We start from the raw sequence: 24,932 nt of genomic DNA, 5'->3' as shown, positions 1-24,932 counted from the left end.
AAAAGAAGATAAAAAAAAACTAATACACTTACTTTGTTTTTATTGCATTTAACTTTAACGTAAATTTTGTGACGTTTTGGGTTAAGACATTTCTTAAGCACTACTAGTACTACTGCTACAACGACTACTACTAGTAATAATAATCATGATAACTTTAATTATTCTCCATAAAGTTGAGTCACTCACTGTCTTGCATGTCGCCTGCGACTTAATTCCACCTTAATTAATTATTTTTAAACGCCGTCAATATGGAGTCGAGCCCAGTTTCGTTCACTTCTAAATAATTTAGCGACGCCTAACGTCTCTGATGGGACATTGATTCATATTAGGCTGTATCCTTGTGGCTGCAGCTCAAAGTGAGACACAGTAGGCTGTATGGTAATAATATTTGGGGCAACTTTTAGGAGAAATATAGTCCAATAAGGAAAATATTATCAGGATGACTGCTTTAAAAAAGAAAGAAATAAACTCAATGTTGGGAGTAACAGCTAGAGCTTTGTAAGACACAGCAGTCTGTGGGGTTTGTTTTTCAATTGTAGGTTATTTTTATTATTTTGAACAGGAGCCTGAACAACCGGAGTCTCCGTGTTTCCCGAGACGCATCAGTAACAGTGTAAGTTTCAGCGAACATATCCTATTACAAAGATGACACCCTCCTGTGGTGTAAGTCTGCAAACCTCCAAGGAGAGAAAGGACAGGAGGGAACAGTGCTCTCATCTCAGGCTAAAGCCAGGTAAGTAAAATAGCTTTCTTTCTTCTTTTTGTTTGTATATTTTCTTTTGTGTGTCACTGTTCTGCTAGACTTTTCTAGCATGATTAGGTCATTTTATGTTGTGCATTATTTATGCATGCACATTGCTTTTTCCACCAGATAACCAATACAGATATTTGGATGTTATCTTTGTTACAAGGTGGTTTTAATTTTGTTGTATGATGGTGTCATATAACCACCTGATTGTATGAAGTAACTGAAAAGTGTAGGTATATAATAACTGATTGGATAGCTGTGTATATACTGACCATGATTCTGATGTAGCTCATGACCCTCTCTTCAGGGTGAGATCATGACATCAAAAACTGATAACCCTCCATCCTATGAGGACGCGCTGCACCATCCGAAGTATGGAAACTACCCTCACCAGCCACAACATGGCTCCCCTCTTCCACCACCTCCATCTTACAGCCCCAGTCCGGGCATGTGCCATGGCCCGCCTGGCTACTGGGGCCAGGAGGGCGTCTACCCGGCAGCTGGGATGTGGGCAGCCCCTGGCTTCTCTCCATCTGGGGTGCCCACCACAATACCGACTCTGTCTGCTGGAGTGCCTGCATCAAACCAAGGTTCTGAGAAAATGATAGAGGACTTTAGTTAATCACATCCTGCATTATATTTATTTTAGCTTCAAGTGTAATAAGTATAAAATTGTTATTCCCGATTCTGCAGGAGACATGGATGATTTTCTGAGCACACAGTGGGAAAGCACAGCTATTCGGCATGCCTTCATTAAAAAGGTAAGCTTTTTTATTGATCATCAGACTTTTAATGTGCGAGCCAATGACAATCCTGTACATCCACTGAAATGTTTCTTTGTGTGCTCAACAGAACTGCTTGGTTTTGTGTTTGTGGGCAGGTTTACTTAATTTTAACAGTGCAGCTTGCCGTCACCTTTTCAGTTGTTGCTGTCTTTACGTTTGTGTAAGTGTCCCTGTTCATCCCAGTCTAATATTCCAGAGCTTAATCTATCTTGATTGGGGGTGAGCAACAGTTAACTCCCAGTGATCCCTTATGTCTGTGCTTTCATTAGTGACCCAGTGAGGCTGTTTGTCATCAGATACCCTGGCATCTACTGGGCATCTTTGTGAGTTACACTCAGGGAACATCACATACTTTCAGTGCAATTAGATAAAAAAAGGAGATAGAGCTACTCCACAGAATCATTTATTTCCCCTGTGCTATTATTCTCATCATGACATGCTGTTGTTGTGCTTTATCTCTCCATAGTGTGGTTTATTTTTTGGTGTACTGCATTCTGGTCTGCTGCAAAGGGCCGAGGTAAGCACGGCCTCTCTGAGCAAGTTAGAAAACACTTTTACCACTGATAACGCTATGTCTTATTTACATATTCATAACCAGTAATGGCACTTCTGTTTGTTTACATTTTAAAATGTTCATCACAATTTGTGTTCAGGAGGCGTTTCCCATGGAATCTTGTGCTGCTGGGAGTATTTGTGAGTATTGTTTGTAGGGGTCAGGAGTCCATTTTGTGTACAGTCCACTGGATCCATATGGCCAAACTAAGATATATATATTGTGAGGAGTGACTGGAATAATAAAACAAAATAAAGCCAGTAAGAAAGAAATGGTTCAAATCCTCTTACTGTTTTCATGTTATCTTGCAGACTCTCGCCCTCTCTTACATGTCTGGAACAATCTCGAGGTTTGGCTCCAACTCAGGCAATACCCCACAATACACATATACAGCACATTTTGAAGATGGTGTAATACACCCTGTGATATTTTGATGTTTTAATCACTATATGTATCTTCCACAGCTATTATGAAACAAAGGCAGTGCTAATCGCCATGGGAATAACAGCAGTAGTTTGCATAGCTGTCACAGTCTTCTGCTTCCAAACCAAGGTAGATGGAGATGTAAACTGTGTCTCTGTGTAGCTCAGTAGCCCGTGGCTTGTCAGAGGATGTCTTTGTTGTCAGTGTAAAAGAACGCCTTTGTCTCGCATTACAATGGGGCACTGAGTTCCTTTAAATATTTATAACATTTTGGGATAAGACATGAACCCAACTTCTCCGTCTGATGCAACTCGAGATGAATAAGCTACATTTTTCAACTGGCACGTCCACCCAGCGTTTATTTTTTCTTTTAACCTCATTCTGATCCTCTTTCAAATTATCTTGACTGCTGCCTCATTTGGCTTGAAGCAAATTAACTTCACTTTCATCCCGCTAATGACTTGTTTCTCATCACAGGTGGACTTCACCTCCTGCGGGGGGTTTCTCTGCATCGCTTCCGTCATGCTCTTGATCATCGGGATTGTTACGGCCATCGTCCTCTCCTTCCAATATGTGAGGACTCTTTGGTCCAGCTCTTTCATTTATTCTGTCTGCTCGTGTGTCTCGGTGTGAGGAGTTGCAGCTCAGTAGGGTGTATCCCTGTGACTGATTTCACATTCAGAGGCCTTTCTTATATCTCTCAACAGGTCCCTTGGCTGCATATGCTCTACGCTGCAATTGGAGCCATCGTTTACACTCTGGTGAGTCTACGCCCATATGAATTTAAGGGGAGCGTTTATTACAAGGTTATTGTTGACTAACAAGTGGCACAGTGATCCTTGCACCTTGTAATACATGAGCACTCCCCAGCTCTTACAACAGGCTGAGAATTTGATCATCTGGTTCATCTGGTTTGTCTTGATGCTGAGGCAAAAGGCCATCAGAACTATCTATCAGTAATATCTATACAACATCAATATGATTTATCACCATGGGACCATAAATAATTTTCACAGCAATCTGCCTATACATGCTATCATTCATTTTCCGTAGCCACTTATTCTGTTAGGGGTTGCAGGGGGGCTGGAGCCTACCCCAGGCAGGGAACACCCTGGACAGATCACCAGACTATCACAGGGCTGACACATAGAGACAGACAACCATTCACGCTCACATTCCTACACACACACCTACGGCCCATTTAGAGTCACCAATTAACCTGCATGTCTTTGGACTGTGGGCGGAAGCTGGAGTACCCAGAGAAAACCCACAATGACACAGGGAGAACATGCAAACTCCACACAGAGGGGCTCCCCCTCCCCAGAGTTCAAACCAGGAACCCTCTTCCTGTGCTTCGTTTTGGCCTGAGAGTGGTACAAAATGGAAAGGGCTCATTGTCTAGCCGTGTTTGAGGTATGGCTCTTGGGATGCCATTGTCAGTCTGTCAGCTGCTCTGTCAACCATTCAGTCCAGCATGGAATATCTCCACAATTACTGGATCACTTGTCAGATTTTGTACATACATTCATGGTTCTCGGGCACAATATCTGAAATGACTTTGGTTATCCCCCGTCTTTTCCTCTTGCACCACCAGTTGTTTAAAGTTTTATCCAGTAAAATACTTTGACAGAGTCATGGGTGGGAACAAAATGTTGCACATTAAAAGTTCCCAGAGGATGTATCTAAATGACCGTGGTGGTGCTTTGACATTGACATGTTTTTTTAGCCCAACCAAGAGGTTCACATAAGTGTTGCTCTTGAGTGAATTGTGTCATCAAGTACTGGATGTGTTGCCATGACATTCAGGTTATCATCAGGATATGTAGTAACTTTGCTTAGACTTTTATTTTGCACCATTATCATGACAGAAATTGAATTTGTCCAATGCTACAATTTATGACCGAATACCTTTAAAAATAATGACAGTCCCATCAGCCTCAGGTGTACTTGGGTGTACCGGCAAATGTTAACATGCTAACATACTCAGTAAACATTAGCATGTCAGCAGCTCAAAGCACTGGTGTGCTGTAAGTCCAGTCTCACAGAGCCACCAGTGTAGCTTTAGATTCTTAGGGTGCTTTTCATCATACTTCCTTGCGCCCTCTCTCCTCCGGAAAATGTACCAATCCCTTAAATGCACCATAGAGCAAGAAAACAAAGGTCTATGCTATGAATCTTTTCCTCGCATCCCTTTCTCATATCTTCGCTTGGAGGAACTAAGGCAATATGGAGTGGGAAGTGAGGAGACACGTAGGATTAAGGAAAGGCACCCTTTGTCTTCACTGTGTGCAGGTGGAAACTTTGGCCTGGTAGGAGCATTCAAGGAAATGTCAGGGGTCACGTGGACATTAGGAGTCATTCAGATAGGGAACAAGAAAATCAGTATCAAAGTGTTATGGCAATTTAGTTGGCTGTTGTTTAAATAATTTGTCACAATGATCTTTGAATGCAATTTAATGCTTGTGGCTATACTTGAGGTAAACAGGGAAAAGTGTCTATTAGTTTTTACTTAACTTTGTCCCATCTTCTGTTTCTCTGCGTTAGTTTTTAACATACAACACCCAGCTTCTTATCGGAAATCGGGAGTTGGCGCTCAGCCCAGAGGAGTACATCTTCGGAGCACTCTCTCTCTACATCGACATTGTTCACATCTTCCTCTTCATCCTTCAAGTCAGTGGAGCTGCCACCGAATAAGCCCCATAGTAAGAGCACATCTACTTCGACTTACAGGATATTGTGTTTGACGTTAAACATAATGCTACATGTACAAAAGTGTGTCAGTTTGGATGTCTCATTACTAGCTACATCACTGTTGAACTTCCAAACTATTAATTTAGCTATGTATTAAGTTGTTTTTTTTTTTTTTTTTTTACATCAGTAACACTTGAGCACTTTGATTTATTCTTGCGCTGTATGAAGCAGGGCAGTGAATGAAGACTTCTTACCTAACTGTGAACGAGGAGAGAAACTCAAACATATGTATGGTTGCTACTTAATATTCTGTCTTGCCGTTTTGTTTCAGCAAGTGTTGCTTAAGTAGATCATGCAGGCTTCATGTAGCCATGAGAGATTACACTGAACCTGTACTGAAAGGGGCATAAAATATGCATGCTTAAACAAAGCATTCTTACTTGCATCAAATGTTATTGCTACTGAATTCAGAAGCAGTACACACGTAAAACATATTCAGAAAATGGAAACCAAGTAATCAATGTTTTTAGAAGTTTTTAATTATTTGTCTTTAGTCCTCTAATGACATACAAAACACCTGATGTTACAGGCATACTGCTGGAGACCACAATCATAAGTCGTTAGTCTTCTGTGCTGGTAGTTGGAGGGACTCAGATCAGATATTAACGTAGTTAACTTCTCCATAGAAAAGAACTTAGACAAACACTGACTGGATTGAAAGATGGATTAAGTGTGTGCAGCTTCATAGAAACTTCCTGAAATCACTGGCCAACCCCCTTCACTCTGTTACGTATATTATCTGTTGTTATTAGACAACAATGTACAGCAATCAATAAAGTACACCCTACTGTTGTAAATGCTTCGTTCTGTCATCTTAATGGTTAATCATAGTGGCACATTAGAGTCACAGGGTGGCACGAGCTCCTATACTCTCCCCCTTTTCTGCATTGTGAATTAGTATTGTTTCCCATCACCGGCATCTGCTTTTGTCTACGTGGTTGAGGGTTCAAGGCGTCAGGCGCTTGGGGTCACGTGGGAACATGGAGGTCTGACGTACGTTGTGGAGACCCAGGTACAGCATGCAGACTCTCTCCAGGCCTGGAAGAGATGACAGTTCAGTCACTTAGCAAAACTTTTGCCATTAAAGACCAACCTGGAGCTTGGACTGGGACAATTTTATCGCAGCTCACAATAAAAAAAACACTCAGTGAGTTCTTTGTGAATTTCAATTATTGGAATAACGGTGAATATTGTGTCCAGCAAAGGGATTTCTGAGCAGCTGACAATAAAAAGACTCTGCAAAAACAGGCTGCTTTCACACCAACCTCAAAAAATGCAAATCTACTCAAGCAATGGCATATTTCAAATCAAAAGACATGATGTCATTCCAAGTAGTTGAAAAGCCTGACTTTTTAAGGTTGTTGTTTTCATTAAAAAGGATATTCACCACAAAAACGTTCTGATAATATTCTTTTAAAACAGGTAATGTGTTTTAGTAAAACCTCTGTCTCCTGTGTACTCCTCCTCCTCATCCTCCTCCTCCTCCAAAAAAAAAAAGATCATTCTTACCAATGCCTCCACCACCATGTGGGGGAGCTCCATAGCGGAAGGAGTCGATGTACGCCTTGATCTTCTCCAGATCTGTCATGAAAGAACAAAGCTGCTTAAAAACTTGTAATGGACTTAAAACAAACCATCCATCCAATTAAATTTCTGGTGCTGCAATTCATGCTGCTCACCAACAGAGGGAGACAGAAGCTATATGTAAATCCCTCAATGCCCCTCAGTTTATTAGAGCGATCTCCACACTCTGTACTCTTACCAATCTGGTGATGGGTGGCTCTCTCAGTCAGCAGCTGAGCATCGTGGATTCTCTGAGCTCCAGACAGGATCTCCTCTCCCCTCATGAACATGTCATAGGAGTTGGAGTTTTTCTAGAAAGAAAATAAAAAGCAAATGTCACCTATGAGATCAGGAATTAAATGGAAGGAGAGGAAAAGACCAAACAGACAAAACATAAAGACTTGGACATTAAAAGATGGACTAGGAGTTGAAAGTGTTGCAGTCTGGATCAGTTGGGGTGTGTATCAGTACAAAACTCCAGAATCTGTCCTAAACGGGTTGACAAACTGGAACTAGAAGTCAAATTTGGAGTATTTTCAACATAGATTAGCAGTGCAGTGGCTTTTCTGTGACACTGATATGAAAAAATTCTGTCAGTACTTAAAGGGATAGTCTGGATTTTTGAAGTGGGGGTGTATGCGGTACTAACCCATCGTCAGTGTATGACATACATGGCATTTACATACATACATACATATACGGTGGTCAGCACACCCCCAGTTTTGAGAAGCAGGCAGGAGTATCACCACAGAAACTAAGCAATGTACTGCTGTGAAAGGAGGCAGCAGGAAAATATATTTCAGCCACCTGAAAAAAAAAAAACCTCTCTGATTAAGTATGTGCTATACTATTAGAATATGTTCACTGCTTTACTTTTCTGTCAGACAGCCCTTTCTGATGGGGAGCTAAACAGGAAATTATCTATGCTCTCTTCAAAGCCAGATTCCAACAGCAATTTTAGCTTGCTGAACTCAGGACCTGCTGGTCTACTGCTGCCTCGATCAGTGAGTTTGCTATCGTGTGACTCTGCTGTTCGTTTCGATATACATCAAAGTGAACAATAACAAAAACAAACTAACCGATCGAGGCAGCAGTAGACCAATAACTCCAGTGTTCAGCAAGGTAAAACAATTTTGTCAAAGGGGTCTGGCTTTGAAGGGAGCAATAGAACAGCTTCAATTCCCTGTCGGATAGAGCTGTCTAATGGCAGAACAAAGTGTTGAAAATATGAAACCAATATATATATTTTTTTAATCGGCTAAAAGATGTTTTGCTGCTGCCCCTCCCACAGCAGTACAATGCTTTGCTTCACTGATGACACTCCTGTCTGCTTCTCCAAACATGGGGCATGTCGACTGATATCTACTGTAGGTAATACACTGACTATGGATAAGCACTTCATACAACCCCACTTTAAAAAATCCAAACTATCCCTTTAAGTTAAATTCTTCATGGCTACATTGCAAGGAGCTTTACATATGCAACAAAATCCAGTGTGCTTTTTTTATCATCCAGTACATCCAGCAAAGGACAGACGGGTAAAGAGTCTTTGGCAAGTCTAAAGTTGTCGCTGGCCGCAATGCAGGTTTAACCGCAGGTCAACCACAACACTCATTTGCAAAGATTTACTTAACATTTGTCACTGCACATTTCTTACTATGAAGCCAGTGCGTGTGTTTACTGCATGTGTGTGTATAAGTGAGTGAGAGACTTACAGGGTTGTTTGGATCTGGCATCGTGTAGAAGGGCCTAACAGCCAGTGGGTACTTATCCAGCACGTAGAAGTCAGTATCATACTGAGGAAGAAAGAGGTGATACAAACAGTTAATAGTTGTTTTAAATGAGATTTGCTAGATAGACCAGACACCTGTGGATGAATCAAGACAACAGTATCTCCTTTCTTCCACTACAGTTTACCCACTACTAGGGTTGCAACTAACGATTGTTTTCATCGTCAATTAATCTGCCCATTATTTTCTCAATCAATCCATTAATTGTTTTGTCAATAATTAGATCATCTTGTTTTTTGGAGCAACCTGATGAAGGCAGCTGATAAGTGCTGACTTTTAATGCTGCAACCCTTCAAAAGATAACCTTTTAATACTTTAAATTCATCCACACAGGTGCAAATCGCTGTTTTTTTTTCCACAGTGAGTGTCCAACCACTAATATTCATTATTTTTTCTTTACACTAAATTATACATTAAATGAATGAAACACATTTGAACATACCTTTTCCTTGACAAGACGTCCAAGCAGCTTTTCATTGGGTGTACTACAGAACAAGCAAAAAGAAATTAACTTGATAACTTTGTGTTATTGTGTCACATGTCTACCTGTGATGCCTAAAAGTAAATATTGTACAATTATTTATTCTCTTCTAGTGTTTTTACAACAAAACAAAAACAGTTTTTATGCACTTCGCAACTGTGCTGTAAATAATTTAATACAAAAAAAAAAGATCACAAGAATGACTTGTATTTTATAATATTGCAGAGTTACTAGTCTGAGGTTTCGTTTCCTCTCTTTAAACTCATGTCTACATGCATTTCTGCTTTCATCAAATCATCTGACACGAAAATGAGTGGGATGTGGGACACAGGGCGTGTGATGTATTCTGACCTGAGGTCCTCCTCGTCTCCCATCTCGACCCCGGCCTCGCGCAGCATGGCCAAGGCCTCGGTGTACTCCAGCCTCAAAGTGGGCTCCAGGAATTTGAAAGGCTCACTGGGGAACTGCTTGTTCACCGTCTGGATCTCTGTCTGGAAACTGATGCAGACAGACACACATTAAAATCTACTAACCCAAGGTTCAGAATTCCTGCCCACACACAGCCAGATGCCAGAAAAATAATCTGCCTTTGGTAGTTAGCCTAACAAGGGTCACAGCCCACGCTGGCTGGTAACTTTGTGCAATAATATAAGAAAGGCCTCTTACAGTTTGTACAGTGTTTGAATTTCAAACGTCATCCCTGCTGGCCAATAAAATGCTCTACAATCAACAGAGCAAAGCAGAGCTAACGGAGGTTGAAAAAAACCCCCATTTAAATGTAAAAAAAAACAAAACAATGCTGACTAAATCACATTTAGAAACCCTACAAAGGGGCTGAACATGAACGCTTTAAACACACATCTATTTTGATACATTTTCAAAGTAAAATGAGACAACTAACAGATCTCCAGGGACAGCAAGTCAACTTTGCGTGAAGTACTGGAACATCAGTCAGACGCACATGCAAAATTACATATTACGTCAAGGAGGAACAGTCTGGAAAGTCATGAGAACAAAAGCAAATAAACAAAAAGAGGAACAGTGGCTGTTGTTGAAACTGACAAACTGTGACTGACCTTTGCACTATAAAGGGGGCTGTTGCTGCAGCTACATGAAACCTAATATGACCTCTGGAGCTATGTTTCCCATGTACATTTAGTTCAGCATTCAAAATGCTCTTATATGAAGTGGTGAAGAAATTGAGATGTATCCATCCATTCGATGTTTGAGCCCATCAGCCAAATCTCCCTACATGTTTATCTTCAACAATACAAGCATGGTTACAGAACCCCCAGCATGTCAGCAAAAAATAAATAAATAAAAATAGCCATAGGTTAAAATAAACTCCCACTAAAATGCAGAATAAGTTTTAAAATTCATCTTCAATTCATTCAGCCTGTGCGTCAGCTAAGAAGGCTCTCCTTGTGTCATTTCCTGTCAGTACTGTCTCGGAACCATGCTGCCATGACAGTGGGATGAAAGAAACAACTTTGGGTAAACCAGAAGAGCTTTACCCACTGTTTTTATTTACCCATTCATTCTACTTTAACAGTTCTCTCCACATGCTGCACTGGTTCACACCACTAGGAGGCAATAAAGCCACATCAACAGATTTGCGACAGAGCAGACGGCAGTGGGTGACACTTGATATGTATTCAACAGTTGATATAGTAGTTTTGTTATGAAATACAATATTTTGACTTGTTGCCACGATCTGAATTTCCACCCAGGAATTGGTCCTGTCAAATTCACCTCTTGTGTTGAGTAGGAAAATAAAACTTGAGCCTCTATGAAATTTGCATCAATTTGTTGTGTAACATCACTTCAGCTTCTTGAAGATGCGAGTAAAGCAAATACCGAGAGAACCTTTTCAAAAGTCAAAACAAAAATGTCAACCTATTAATCAGAGCTGTATATGAATCCTAATCTTACTTGTCTCTCAGGCCCTTGAAGATCTGCACCATGGTGTCAGTGATGGAGTCAATCACTTCGTGGTAATGGTAGCTGAAGGCCATCTCAATATCCAGACCCACAAACTCAGTCAAGTGACGGTGGGTGTTGGAGTCCTCCGCCCTGAAAACTGAGATGATGCAGATTTAATATCAAACGTCTGAACCAAGCAGGCACAATTAGAGGAGAGATGACAGGCTGCAATACATCTTCTAATGAAATTGCCTTTTATTAAGTGTCATCTTATCCAGGGGGCACTGAATCCTTAAATGTGCAAAGGGTCACCAAGGTAACAACCTGGCCACTAAATTTAGCACTATCGCATTAAAATCTCATAAAGTTCGCAAAATGTGTTAACATGCAACTTTGTGCTTCATCAAAAAGTATTTTTTCACCAGAGAGAGGCTTGTAGGAAGAGTAGAAGTAGGCGAAAAACTAATGCTTCTTAAACCAAAGAATTTGTTACTGTAGGAACTTTAATTTTATCCTTCGTTTCGTTGTTTCCTTTATTTCGTTAGGAAACTTCGTTAACACCCTGTGATAAGAAACTACATCAGCACTAATTGCAGGTACTTGTATGATGAATTAACATCATGAGCACTACATATAATTAGCCAGAGCTGTGAATTATGGTTGTGCAGAGGAATGAGTGCTGTGGCAACATTGGAGAGTCTCACTAATGTGCAACTGAGCTTCTTTCTTTTTGCTCTTTTAATTGACTGGTGTTCAGACGGGTGGAGCGGTGTCTACATATGCATGCAAGCAGTTGATTAAAGGTGCGTCTGCGTCCCACATATGGCTGAAGGGATCATGCACATGCACACAAATTCACAATGGCTAAGATTTATAAAACGCAGCCATGCATATGTATGGCTTTATAAATCTGTCTGTGTATATGTCTGCTTTGGTATGCACACAGAGTGTAGAAGCTACAGTTTTATGCACCTGACCTCAGCATACATTTACAAATGTAAAACAACTCCAAACATAACTAATATGACATCTGCTCATGAGACCAGCCTTGTGCTTACATCTGCTTGTTCCCTGATGGACCTCTTTAGCTGATTTCAGATGGTGGTACCACAGTTGTGAAATTTAAAAACACCGTACTTCTAGCCACTGGGGATTTCAAGCAAAGTTGATCCCAATTCTCCTTACTTGCTGAATAGGTGCGACCGTAACTAAGGCAACAGTGGTGAGTACATTGTTGCTTTTGAAGCAGTGATGACCTTAAGCCCTTTGATTTCTCCGGTGGAGCTACAGAGAAGCAAACAAAGACCTCGGTAGTCCGTAGAATACCGAATGAGCACCCCTCTCTCAAATGTTTTATTTATCCTTGTGGAGATACGTGTTTCCACCTTAAAATCAAAAAGAAAAGTTTGTAATGTTTTGTATTCATGCATGTTGTTTCGTTACGTACGTATTCAATCAGATGGGGGCAGTGTTTGCTTACCTAAAGAGCTGGGGGGGAGAGGGGGGGGTCTCTTAAACTTAGTACAGCACCATAAAGTCTTTTACAAGTCCCACTGTGTCACTAACACACTAAACCCTACAGCAGCTCTGACCACAGTGAGAGCAACAGAGGGAGGTCTGTTAAAGTTTAACAATCTAAATGCATTTGCGGCCATTTTCAAACTGTCATCTCAGTTAATAGGGTCTGCGCATTTCATGACACTCTCGCCGCTCGTTTCATTTCGTTTGCCATAAGTGAATGAGAGTGCGAGTGGACAGTCGGGAGGCATTCTCACCTGGACCCACACAGAAGACCTTGTCAAAGTCAGCACAGATGCACATCTGCTTGTAGAGCTGGGGAGACTGGGCCAGGTAGGCGCTGGTTTTGAAGTACGACACCGTGAAGACGTTTGCTCCACCTTCGCTGGCGGCTGAAAGTGGACAAAAACAACTTTTAGATATGGAAATGAGGTTTTTACAGCCCCACGGCACAAAATGACCATTGACTGCAGGGGCTGACACACTTTGCAGGAAACTGAAGGTTTCTCACTTCACAAACCCAGACACCTCCACCTAATGATGATGTATATGTCTCCTGTTCAGTAGATGTTTCAATTGGAACTCTAATGAGTCAGCTTACAGTCCTTTTTCTCTCTTTTTTGCAAATAAGAATATTTCTATGACTGCTTTGGGCCAACAGGAACAGCTCCACAGTATATCTCTGACCTGCTCACTCACTGTAACCCCATCAGACCTCTCAGGTCTTCAGACAGTGGCCTTAAGGTTGTACCCAGAATAAGATCAGGGGGTGGTAAAGATGTTTTTAAGTCAGTTGGACCTGTCCCCTAGAATGCTTTGACCGATAAGCTGCAGTCTGTAAAAACTGTGTCTAAATTTAAAGTTAAGCTCAAAACCTTCCTGTTTTCTCAGAGCTATGAACATTGTTAGTGTCTCTGTGTATGTGGGTATTATGGGTATGTATAAATATGTGTTGTTTTTCACTATTGTTATTGTTATGCCATCATGTTGCACTTGCTTGATATTTTTATGCATCTTTTTAAATGTAAAGCACGTTGACTTCTTTGTAATGAAATGGCCTCTATTAAAAATCAATTTTAAAAAAACTATGCAAATTATTCATCAGAAAAAAAACTACAGAGTTACCATGCACGTTTTTCAAAACAAACGGGCCTTGCTCCGGCCAACTTACATAACATATCTGCGGTTCCATATTCGGCACACACGTCAGAGGTTATAATCTGATATTAGCGTGTCGTCAATAGCAGGGTGGGGGTTCACACGGCACAAAATGTTCACTGTGTACTGTGGGTGTTGGCAGGCAGGAAGATGCGGTTTTTGCAAAAAAAAAAAAAAAGGGGGCACATAGTGTTGATTTACAAGTGGCGCCAAAATAAAAGAGCGCCACTTTTGAATTTAGTCGTGTGAGGCTAAATTGATATCATTGGCTCTTGAAGAAAAGAGGAACTAAGAGTGTCACAAGTTTCATCACATTTCAAATCTGAGAGGCACGTGGGAGGCCGAGGGCTGGAGATTAGTGTACACGTTTATGTCTACGTGTTCTATTCACTAGTATACAACTTTCATTATACATCATATACACCTTACTGAGCATTTTCTCAAGGCTTTTAACAATTCATTCTCTACAGCTGGAAAGTGGAAAGGTTTTCCACAAGGTTAATTGTATACATGTAGAGTAGCAAGTCATCTCTCACACCTGATGTTGAGAAAGTGATATCAGGATAAGAGAAACACTGTACGAGGAAAGCTCAAAAATAACAGTGTTTTCTCAAAGTCAGAGGGAAGATTTCAGTTTGAATCTTAAAGTCGTATCTTTCCAGTCTTCTTTTCTTTCAGTGAAGTGGGATAAGGTCTTTTGGGAGCCAGCTTAAAGGAAGGCCTCCCCTGTCAAATTAGAAAGGCGCTGGGTGGAAATGTGAGTTGAGGAGCTGATGTGAGAGTTGGTCGATGCATCAGAATTCCCAGTGGGCTGGATTAAAATCCTGATAGGTCTAAAACAATAAAAATTCTCTCTTATACCTTTTTGTATTTTGTTTGCTTGCACATCAGATGTGTGTGACTGTATTTGGGTTCAGAAACTCTCCGTTGCTCATTGAAATAGTTCTGTTTTGAGCTTCAACTGAGCTTCAAGTTTGATATGAACTGCAGTCTAGAGAAAAAAAGGACAGTTCATACAGGAAGTCAACCTTCCAACTGTCACACGATGACTCACGGGACACCTGTGGGTGGCGATATGGAAACAAGCGTGCCTCTACTGAAGCATCTAATCAAAAATGATTCAACGCATGTTAGTCTTACTTTCACCATGGGGCAGGATCAACGTGACACAGAGCGTGTTTGTACCTGATATGATTTTGGGGGTCTGGATTTCCACAAAGCCCTTTTTAGTGAGGGTGTCTCTGAAGAGCTGGCAAACTCCTGACTGCAGGCGAAAGATGGCCTGGCTGGTGGTTGTCTTTAGGAGGACACACACACACACACAGCCACACACACACACACAGCCACACACAGAGAGGCATTACCACACTTTGCGTGATTCATTGGATTTATTACACAACCATGTGTGAAAACAAGACCGCCAGTTTCTGTTCATGCAACTCCTCTCGACATGAAGGGTGAAATATTTATTTGCTGGCAAAGGGCGAGATATGCATTCAAAGCCAGCGAGAGCCCCAGGTACTTCAAGCCTATCATTATAAATGTAAATGCTGAAACCAAGGCGGGGACAAAAACAGCTCAAACTAAACCAAGAGATTATTGTAAAAAAAAACCTAAGCCCAAAATCCCCCCAAAACTTCATGTCAAAAACAAAAGAGGACACTCCCTTTCATCAACTGACTCATCTCAGATGACCTTAAGATTTCTACAATTTAGCCCGACTGGCTTTCAACTCCAGTTATTATACTCCTTCTTGAAGACAAACTCTGGTCCGTTCAATTCAGGATGCACAGGTCTGTGTTAATTAATAGGCTTCATTTCTCCCTTTTTTCCATTACTAGTGGCTGTCCAGCCCTGAATAGGCCTTGTCTGACGAACAGTTTGCGGAATGGAAAGGTGATAATGTCCAAATACTGGCATGCTCATTAATCTGCAGACAATGCCTCAGGGCTGTCTGGCTGTAACTTTTCCTTCAGTCCCAATCTGAATACTTGACAAAAAGAAGAAGTGGAGAAAAACTTTCCGGCTTCAAAAACACTTTTACCGAACCCTTAAAAAAAGCAGTGAACCAAATTAACCATGTGAACCTTGTATGACTCATTTGTGTCGCGTGTTACACGTTGGGCTGTGGCCCGCGTTAAACCTGGGAAACCCAATGTAAAACCAGCCTGTGCAGGACCACATTCAGAAATTAGAAAGCACTTCCTGTTTACAGCATGTCTCTAGGTGTCAAATTGGGTGTGTGGGGTGGCAGTTAGTGTTCTTTGAAGCTGGCACATCGTCTGTTGGTGTCCCAACAGTGTGGGGAGTAGGGACTCATAAAACCTGGCGTACCTCGGCTTGAAACCTGCCTGTGGTGACGATCCACCACAGGCAGGTTTCAAAGCACAAAAATCAGAGTTCAAATATTCGCCTGAGTTCTTTCCTGGGCTCACCTTTATTCATCTCTCTAGTAAGTCAGCCGGTTGATAATTATTTTAACAACAGTTGAACAAACGGATTCTCTTTGTTCACTGAAATTTGACATGAATCAACTACTTCAGTAATTAATTTCTCACGCCATACTCCAAGGGGGAAATGCCAAATATTCACTTGCTGCTTTTCTTTTTCTCATGTCACAGTAAACTCTTTTTACAGAAAACTAGCAACTTGAAGACATCACCTTGGGCTTCATGGTATGGATTTTCAAAAATCTCTCACATTTTATAGACCTAACAAATCGAGAACATCACTGGCAGATTCATAAAAAATGGATAGTTTAAGCCCTTACATTTGAGCATTTGGTTCTCTTGTGCTTTGGGCTGATGTTTGTGTACAGTTAGAGTATTTCTTACATGTCTGTGATGCTGAGGTGCTGGCAGAACTACTGTTAGTGCAGCGCTTATCGCCCTTTTGTGTATAAAGATCCACTACTTACGGTTAAAAAAATCTCAGGAACACCCTCCCAAATAAATCAGAAACATAACAAACTGGGCTTTAAGTATGTGTTATGCCACTGTCTGCTGTTATGACCAAAACAAATGATGAATCCAATTTTTTTCTGTAATCAGGGTGATAGTTCCTCATCACAGGCTTTGGAGCTTTTACTGGCACAGGATTGTCTCATACATCACTTTTTAGTTTTAGAAATGGATCTGTTTTGTGTCACTGCATCCAAGGGAACATTAGCTGACAACAGTGGCAAAGCACGTTGGTCAACTGTGTCTTGATTGACACAGTGATATCCAAACAGAACTGGTCATTAAAACTATGCATAATAATTGGACATTTTTTATTAATGTGAAGAACAATTTTAAACTACCAAAACTTGAATCTGAGGCCCACTGGTTGTTGAGTAATTGTGTCAAGAGGATTTGTCTTGACTCAACTCAACTCCAGCTAACGAGTCAGGGTGACTGCCCAAAAACACTGCCTACCTCTGACTCCAACTGTCTTGTACAAACTAAATTAATAGAAGTTAACTTTTCTACTTTGTTTTAGCGCCTTATGTTTAAGGATGGTCAAGTTAAAAGGGGAGTTCCGTAGGAGCTAAATTATTATTGGGGGAGGTTTATGGTTCCCTTTTGGAGCGTCTGTCTGCCAGTGTGGGAACCACTTTACAGCTTCGCGAGGCTCTAAAAAGCACAACTGATGACAGACCCGTGTCCATGAGCTCAAAGTGCACAGTGTTACAGAAACAGGTGTTGTTTTGAGGCTCGTGAGCTTCGCAGCTCTGTGCTGTGGTGTGAGTGCCTTCCTGCCTGCTGCATCATACACGTGGGAGGCACAGATCAAAACAATGAGACGCTTTGTGGCTCCGTCTCTGTTGCTGCTGGCATAGGTTTAGCACATCTCCCACACTGCAGGAGATTGATAGCATCAACCCACTAAAATCACAGCCATGTCTTTTTCACTTTAAAGGTGAAGTGCTTTGCTTTACAAGCTTATGAGGTTGTCTGCTTTCCTGTTATTGTAAAAAAAAAAAAAAAACTTAACATTTCTCCTCTAATTGTTTTAATTTTTTAAGCTTCCTATATTACTAGATGAAATTTAAGAACTTTATTATAACTATTGCATTTGTATATTTAAATAGGAATAATCAAACTTACAATTTTAACAGAAACAGTGAATAACCAGGTCTGAAAAGGCTAACTTAAACAGGTTTTGCCTTAAATATCTAAACCAACACCTTTTTTCATCTCACCAGACAACCACTCCTGAACCACTCAAGCCTCAAATGTGAACATGCCACTTGCGAGATTAGATACATCGAGGCAGACACTCTGCGGGCTGTGTCACAAAATTCAGTGTTTTTCCACTTGTTTTTTTCCTCAGCTCTGGTAGCAACTTACCCTGAGATCAATCACTCTGTTGTCCAGCTTGGTGTCCTGGTTGACTGTGGCTCTGCCTTCCTGAGGGCAAACAAAAACATTATCACATCACCAAAAATCCTCAGACTATGAAATATTCAACAATGTAGCTGTTCTAGCAGCTCCTGCTCTGTTCTCCTCTTTTCACAGGAGTGTTTGTGGCCAGTGATGTGTAAATGCGTTTCAGAGGCTTTTCAAATCGCACAAGGAGGGCACTACAAGGAAACATCTGATACAAGTCATTTTCTGTAGAAAATTCCTAGGTCACATACCAGCTATTGGCAGACTATCAGCCTGCAAAAACAATAATCTACATGCCATTTTCCCTGATTTAAACACTGTACAACAACCATGCTCCTACTCCTCCCAGCTTTAACACCAACAAGTAAAAAATACAGTTACTTTCTTCCTTGTAGTGACTATTATGGGGTCAACCGCAGCAAAATACATCTACAATGTGGGACAACACAGCAATAAAATACAAAAGAATCAAAAAACAAATAAAAGTATAAATGTTTCATCACGGGAGGAACCTCTGCTTCCAGGGTCATGGATGTCAGGCTTCCTCAGGACCCGCTGGGGTTTGAGCTAATAGCCTGTGTAGCCACATCCTGCTCCAAACAGCCCCACACAGAGGGACAAAAGGTTAGATGGGCGTACAGTCGGATAGACAGGGCTGTTAAGGCCCGCGTCTCTTGGGAAGGCAGGTGCTGCTGTAAGTGTGTGACTGACATGTTGAATCCCCAGCAGAAAGCACCTGGGATGCTGCTGCAGCTGCACAGATCGGCTTACTGGGTAAACCCGGGCTGGCTCTCAGCTGTGTCTGGTATGGTGACACCCATATATTGTTTTCCTCATGATACATTTACAAAGTAATATGATAATATAAAATTTGATATCAGAGCAAATATTAGGGTGTGGCAATACTTTTACCCGCATCCATTACAAATGTTGTTGATCTGACGGCTTTAATCTCTTAATAGGGAAGCTTGCATCCAACAGCTGTGGCTGCAACATTATTGGTAATCACGACAAAACTTTGAATTGAGCTATGAAAGATTCTTCAGAAAAATATGTGTTTTCACTGATATGCAGCTCAATGTCTCTGCCAACAGGTATTTTGGTTCTCAAGGTCACAATTTTCATTTCACAAACAAACATGCCAGCCAAAGACAGCCACCACACATTTTTGATATTTCTCCGACCACAAGTCGGAATTATAGCAACATTTCTGTTTCCCGGAGACAGATGGGACAGCTTGATAAAATATCTGCTGTATGTAAACTTCACAAAACTACATTCAAGTACTGCAGGAGCACTACTAAAGCATCAATCCACCTGTTAAAGTGTTGCAGCATTTCCAACAGCAACTTTGAAGACTCCAATTGGTTCTCCTAATCTGCCCAGAGTTAATATTTTCAACTTTTTTGACAACACACTGAGCCAAATGCAGTAGCTGCTGTAAAATGTCAATTAGAAGCCCAGTCCCTTTTACTAGCTTGGGGTGGCTGCACATTTTGACAAATAATCTCCTGTCTCCATCAGACACCTGGTCTGGTTGCCAAGCAGTTCAATTTTATATCAGTTCTTTGAATGTATAAAACCGGGTTGTTGGCTACCTCGGATTATGCGTCCATACCTCAATTACCCTGTAACTTATTCGTATTCCTCTAGTCCGTAAGGGGCCTCAGATCAAAAGAATTAAACATGTTTTTTGTAAAAATTAATCCAAGTTGTGAGTATTGTTTTAACAGGATAAAGTGTTGTTGTGTCGGTATGCCTAATCCTCGAGTGCTGTAACTCATTCTCTCTCTGATGTGCTGTTGGAGCTAGATCAAAAGTATTCATAACTGATATTATCTGAAGCCTTATTTTTAAACAAGCAGTCTTCATACAGGTTTAAATGAACAATCTGATCATATTTCCTGATCTTTGCTGAGCAACAGTTTGGTGTGAAAGGAATTAAAGGCCCGCCCTAAATATAAGCCTGTTGATTTCAGGGATTTACACAAACAATAGCCCGGGCTATTAATTGAAGTTTTTCGGTATTTGCACACATCAATAGCCATACAAATCACCAACCAATCACGCCTGAATCGAACTGACTCTCGGGTAAGCCAGTGATTCACGCTCCAAAAAAAAAAAAAGCAGCCTCAAAGTTTAAAGAGGACCTATTATGCTTTTCCTTATTTTCTGTCATATATAATGCTACAGTGTTGGATGTTCATATCAAATGTGGCCAAAGTTTCAAATAATGAGGCAGACATATGTGAATGTAATCCCTTAAGCAAAAACCTCAGGCTTCAGACGATTCTGAACAAGATTTTTTCTACTTTGACTACAAGATGGCGTCAGCTCGTGATGGATCTCTTTATATGGCCATCTACTCCAGGCATGCTACCACAAGTGTTTGCATTATATACACTGCTACATTTGCTAACCTCGGGGAAACATATAATCCTGGTTGTCGATGTGTTACTTTATCCCAGATTTCAGATCATATTCCTGCTGGAACATAGACAGTTGTGTTTAGAGGCTTCTATCGTTGATTTTTCACAGTAGAATGTGCTGCTATACTCTGTTACAGTCTTTCCCCACTTGCAATGACGGTGCAGATATGCAGAGATACAAAAGACTGAAAACTGCTAACCAATGAGATCGAAGTGAGCATATTTAAGGAATGGGGGCTTAAAGAGACAGGTGCTAAAAGAGTGTTTCACACAGAAGGGGAATTCAGGTGTTTTTGAACATTAAAGCATGTAAACATGTTCCAGTAGCAACCCAATATACAAGTATCAACCTGAAGATGAGCATAATAGATCCCCTTTAATGACCATTTATGACCACCTACACAGTGGGTGGGAAATATAATGACTTCTTGAATGCATCACGATTCTCTTAAATGATCTGGCATTGATGCACAAATCTCCTTAATTGGAATTCAGAAGGCTCCCTAAACCTCGGCTGCTGGCTCTTATAAACACGGCGGGATGAAATCACAGTTTGCATGGAGAAGGGGTGAGTCAAACAAGGTGATATTACTCACTGAATGTGATGTTAATCAGCGCGAGCCATTCTGCTCTCGATCTTGTTTAATTTAACCAGGCTTAATTACCCAATCTTTGAGTCTGCCAAAAACGGGAATCTCTATTGTCCTGACTGACACCTTTTCTCTCTGAAGGACGAAGTGAGGTCGCACATGGATATGCAACAATGTAACATGAAGTGTACAGATACATTAAGGCTTAATTGTCTATTACGTTTTTGTCACGTATAGTCATGGATAATCATGAACATTGTGAGACAGTGGGCTCTCACACAGTCAGTTCCTGTGTCTCGCACGGTGAGGCTGATGTCAGAATTTTTTAAATTAAAGCAGAGTCTGGAGCAGAGTAACAGATGTTTTTTTCTGTCTGACTGAGACTGAGCTGTCTTATTGGCATTACATGCTGATTCTTTTCACCTGACAGAAAAAAAGTTTCACCTTGAGAATGTACCACAGTCTATTCCAATCAAAAACTTCTAGATTGTTGCTGGTTGGATTTTCTCTTTTCCAGCCAAACCAAAACACATAATGGATCCTTAAAAGGACATTAATCACCTACCTAATGTCATTCAATCAGTGCGAGCTGCGGTGTATTGCTCCACTGATAAGAGTGAATAAGATCAAGGTTGTCAGCCAATACTTAGTACGTACATTACTTACATTAGTAGGCACAGCAGAGAAAATAGCATCAGGTGAAATGCACTTTCCATGCCCTCTCATCCACCTGTACACTCATCCTCACCTCTTCCCCCTCTCCATCAGGCCTGACGGCATCCTCCAACTGCAGGGGGAGACGTGGCTCTGCCGGGCTGATGACAAAAATCTGGGAGGGGAGAAGAAACGAAGAGCATTAAAATTCAGAAGGCGACAAACCACCAACGTTTCCATTAAGATGTTCTGACAACGGAAAGTACCTGGAGTCCACGCAGAGACAAAACAAGTCAAAGTGAAAGACACTGACAGCCTCATCTGTTAAAACCTCATCTATGTGTGAAGGACTGTGTGTGGGAAAGTTGTGAGTTTCCACGCTGCTAACAAATACAAACAGAAAAAACCCTGTAGAATCTAATACAATCCACGGAGCCCTGCAGTATTGTACATCTTGCATCACATTTATGTTGGGTTTTCCTATTTTAGAGACAGTATCAAAAGAGTTTGTGGTGTTGCATTGGATTGCATTATATTGGAGAATAATTTGTTCTCCATCACTGAAGTTTTATGTATTCGCTACCTTAAATGCAGTTAGTATAGTGTAGCAATTACAACATAAACACACATGGTGTTTTGGAGTAACTAATGATCAGTTTGAGCGTAGAGTGTGTTGTGTATTAAGAACTGTGTGTGTTTGATGATTGTAGTGAATAGCATGCCCACCCTCTCGATGTGCAGCTCCACGTCCTGCTGGGAGCAGCTCTCGATCTTCTGCTCCACTTTCCTCACCGACGCCTCCACATCTACTATGCTTTCCTTGGTGATGCTGGTGGAGACAGTTGGGAGGGTGGAGTGTAAACAACGGATAGCACTTAGAAAACAAACTCATCTGTGTGGGAGGCTAACTGCCTGAGAAAAATATTTCCATTAAAGTGTGACTGATGCATGCAGACAAGCATTTTCATTTTTCATGGTGTGATGTGCGGGGGGGGGGGGGGGTGTAGTGGGATAGGGTTGAGTGCTTTTGAGCCGGGTGGTGGGGTGACATTAGCTAACCGGAGGGAGAGGGGCATGTTGAGATGCCACAGGCTTGTGGCTTTCATAATAAAACCGCTATCCTCCTTTCTATGCTCAACACAAACATGTGTCTACTTACGTTAGGCTCAAATAAACAGGTTGCGACAGGGAAAAAAATGTTTCACGTATCTTATTTGAGACAGATTTGGCAGTCTGATATGGAATTGCTCAAAAAATATGCCATTATGCAACAATTTTACAAACTTCAAAACAAATTCTGGGACCCTAAAATGGTTCCTGTCACTATATTGTTTTTTCAAAAAGAAGCCCATTTTATTTTCTGCATCTGGTGGCATCACACTGTGATTTTGAGCGGTATAAATGCCCTAACTTAACCCCGCTATCAAATGGGGTGCGCACTATTGAATTAAATCAGCACCAGCTAATTCCACAGCAGATGATAGGCTGTATCGTAGTAATGTGCATGATCACACAGTTCAAAAGCCAATCAATCAAAAAGGAGAAGTAAATAAATAGAGAAGTTGGAGGGGGATTGTGGAGCTTTGAGAAAAGGTGTTGCAAAAGCGTTGCAGCTTACATCATTGCACAGCTCCTGGGAAGTACCCAGCTCTACTACAAAAACAGTTTGATTCTGACCACAGCAGTAAGAATTCCCCCATCACAGTTTATAAAGTAAACAACAGCATGTGAAGAGAAACTGATTTCTAATTTTTTGGCTTCTCAAAATAATGCAGCATCTCAGGCTGCAATACAGACTTCTCACTGAAACCTAGAGCATCATCATAAGATACGAAGAACAACAGTGACTGTCATGCAGCGCAAGGCCAGATGGGAAACCCGCTGTAATCCTTCACTCCTCCTCATTAAAAAGCAGTAATGAGGGACTGAACACTGGGGTACCGCTGTCCCTTCAGCCCCACGACAGCTGCCGCCATAGTCCTTCCCCTCTAGTCGTAGATCAGTTAGATAAATAAATCCCCCACATTAATAACCTCCGCTGCATGGCCCAGAGGCTGGCGACAACGCGTTCAGAGCACACTGAGGGAAACAGACTGATTAACTGAGAGTTACTGAGAGTTGACAATATCACACGGAGACGAAAAATATATGACTTGGAGAGAAAAAGAGGGGGAGAGGCTGCTTTTATACTGAATCAGTGTCCCAGGAACACAACAGCACTCTGACCATGAAAGACACATATGGCCAATTACTTCAGCTGCTAATGCATCACCAAACCAGAAGGGCACTTGGAGAGTGCAGACCTCAGCCAAGGCCAATGCCCCATCTCGCAGTTAACAAAAGTGAAAATAACTCGTGTTTCTGCCCTGTGATTCCGATCTGCACCAAAATTTTATGGGTCCTTCATTGGCCCACGCTACATCCTTTTACCAAGTTTTCGTAAAATCAGGTCAGCTGTTTTTCTGCAACCCTGCTGACAGATGAACAAACAAACAAGGCGAACTGAAAACATAACCTCCCTGGCAGAGGTAATAATGTAATAGGCAAGGAGAGCTCACTGGACTGACTTTCGATTTTCAAAAGGTGAAAGACCATACACAGAGTGGATGTTTACATCGATCCTGTCACTCTCCCACAAACAAGTAGCGGTGCCAAACGTTACCCTCAGAACCTGACATGTCACTTATACTCTCATTATGCTCTAAGACTTCTGACCGCTTTATTGCTGAGGCGAATAAAAAGACAGACAAAGATTAAAGATTCAGAAGAAACCACTGCTGAAAAAACAGGCCTTCTTTAAAACAAACTGCAGTAGGACAACATTACAGTTTCTCAGTCTGATGCAGGACACCTACTACTGTTTAATGTCCTGTTACGTCCAGTTTGGGGGGAGACACTACATCCAAAACTGCTGCTCTGAAATTGTATTCACCTCCTTTGTGTTGGAGTGGAACAAAGAAATCTCAGTGACAGATATCTAAAAATCTCCACACAAAAAAACAGAAAAATCTCCACCGCTACATCTCAGTAGAAGTAAGTGAGAACATTTTCAATAAGAGTGAACTAACCCTTTAGTCTAGTTACAGCTAGGGTTGTAATGGTATGAGATTTTTACAGTATGACAACAGTCTCAGAAAATATTGTGGTTTCACGGTATAACTGTAGATGGTACTGCACAATTATTCAATTATTATTA

General features: G+C 41.2%; 2 protein-coding genes across 2 annotated transcripts in view; one reads left to right on the top strand and one right to left on the bottom strand.

Moving 5' to 3' along the window:
• Positions 1-103: 103 nt before the first annotated feature.
• On the top strand, positions 104-5,380 carry LOC125899682 (protein lifeguard 3-like). The gene is made up of 13 exons (XM_049594142.1): positions 104-133; positions 563-733; positions 1,056-1,338; positions 1,442-1,509; positions 1,629-1,693; positions 1,803-1,856; positions 2,000-2,050; positions 2,187-2,226; positions 2,398-2,435; positions 2,551-2,638; positions 2,987-3,082; positions 3,217-3,270; positions 5,054-5,380. Exons 3-13 carry the CDS (start codon positions 1,065-1,067, stop codon positions 5,201-5,203), a joined length of 978 nt encoding a protein of 325 aa, XP_049450099.1. The 5' UTR covers positions 104-133; positions 563-733; positions 1,056-1,064; the 3' UTR covers positions 5,204-5,380.
• A 341-nt stretch (positions 5,381-5,721) lies between these two features.
• The window catches only part of dars1 (aspartyl-tRNA synthetase 1), a 32,565-nt gene continuing 13,354 nt past the window's right edge, over positions 5,722-24,932 (bottom strand). The window contains exons 7-18 of the mRNA XM_049594141.1: positions 22,463-22,565; positions 21,831-21,911; positions 18,025-18,084; positions 14,879-14,990; positions 12,793-12,927; positions 11,027-11,174; positions 9,446-9,592; positions 9,056-9,098; positions 8,539-8,619; positions 7,023-7,134; positions 6,770-6,841; positions 5,722-6,298 (exon numbers count right to left, since the gene is read on the bottom strand). Coding sequence (XP_049450098.1) covers positions 6,207-6,298; positions 6,770-6,841; positions 7,023-7,134; positions 8,539-8,619; positions 9,056-9,098; positions 9,446-9,592; positions 11,027-11,174; positions 12,793-12,927; positions 14,879-14,990; positions 18,025-18,084; positions 21,831-21,911; positions 22,463-22,565 — 1,186 coding nt within the window. The 3' untranslated portion in view covers positions 5,722-6,206. The remainder of the gene's footprint in view (positions 6,299-6,769; positions 6,842-7,022; positions 7,135-8,538; positions 8,620-9,055; positions 9,099-9,445; positions 9,593-11,026; positions 11,175-12,792; positions 12,928-14,878; positions 14,991-18,024; positions 18,085-21,830; positions 21,912-22,462; positions 22,566-24,932) is intronic.

Source organism: Epinephelus fuscoguttatus, linkage group LG13 (assembly GCF_011397635.1).
Source record: "Epinephelus fuscoguttatus linkage group LG13, E.fuscoguttatus.final_Chr_v1".
In the NCBI taxonomy this organism is placed as follows: Eukaryota; Metazoa; Chordata; class Actinopteri; order Perciformes; family Serranidae; genus Epinephelus; species Epinephelus fuscoguttatus.
Note: the sequence above shows the minus strand (reverse complement) of the source record. Positions and strands in the feature narration are given on the sequence as shown.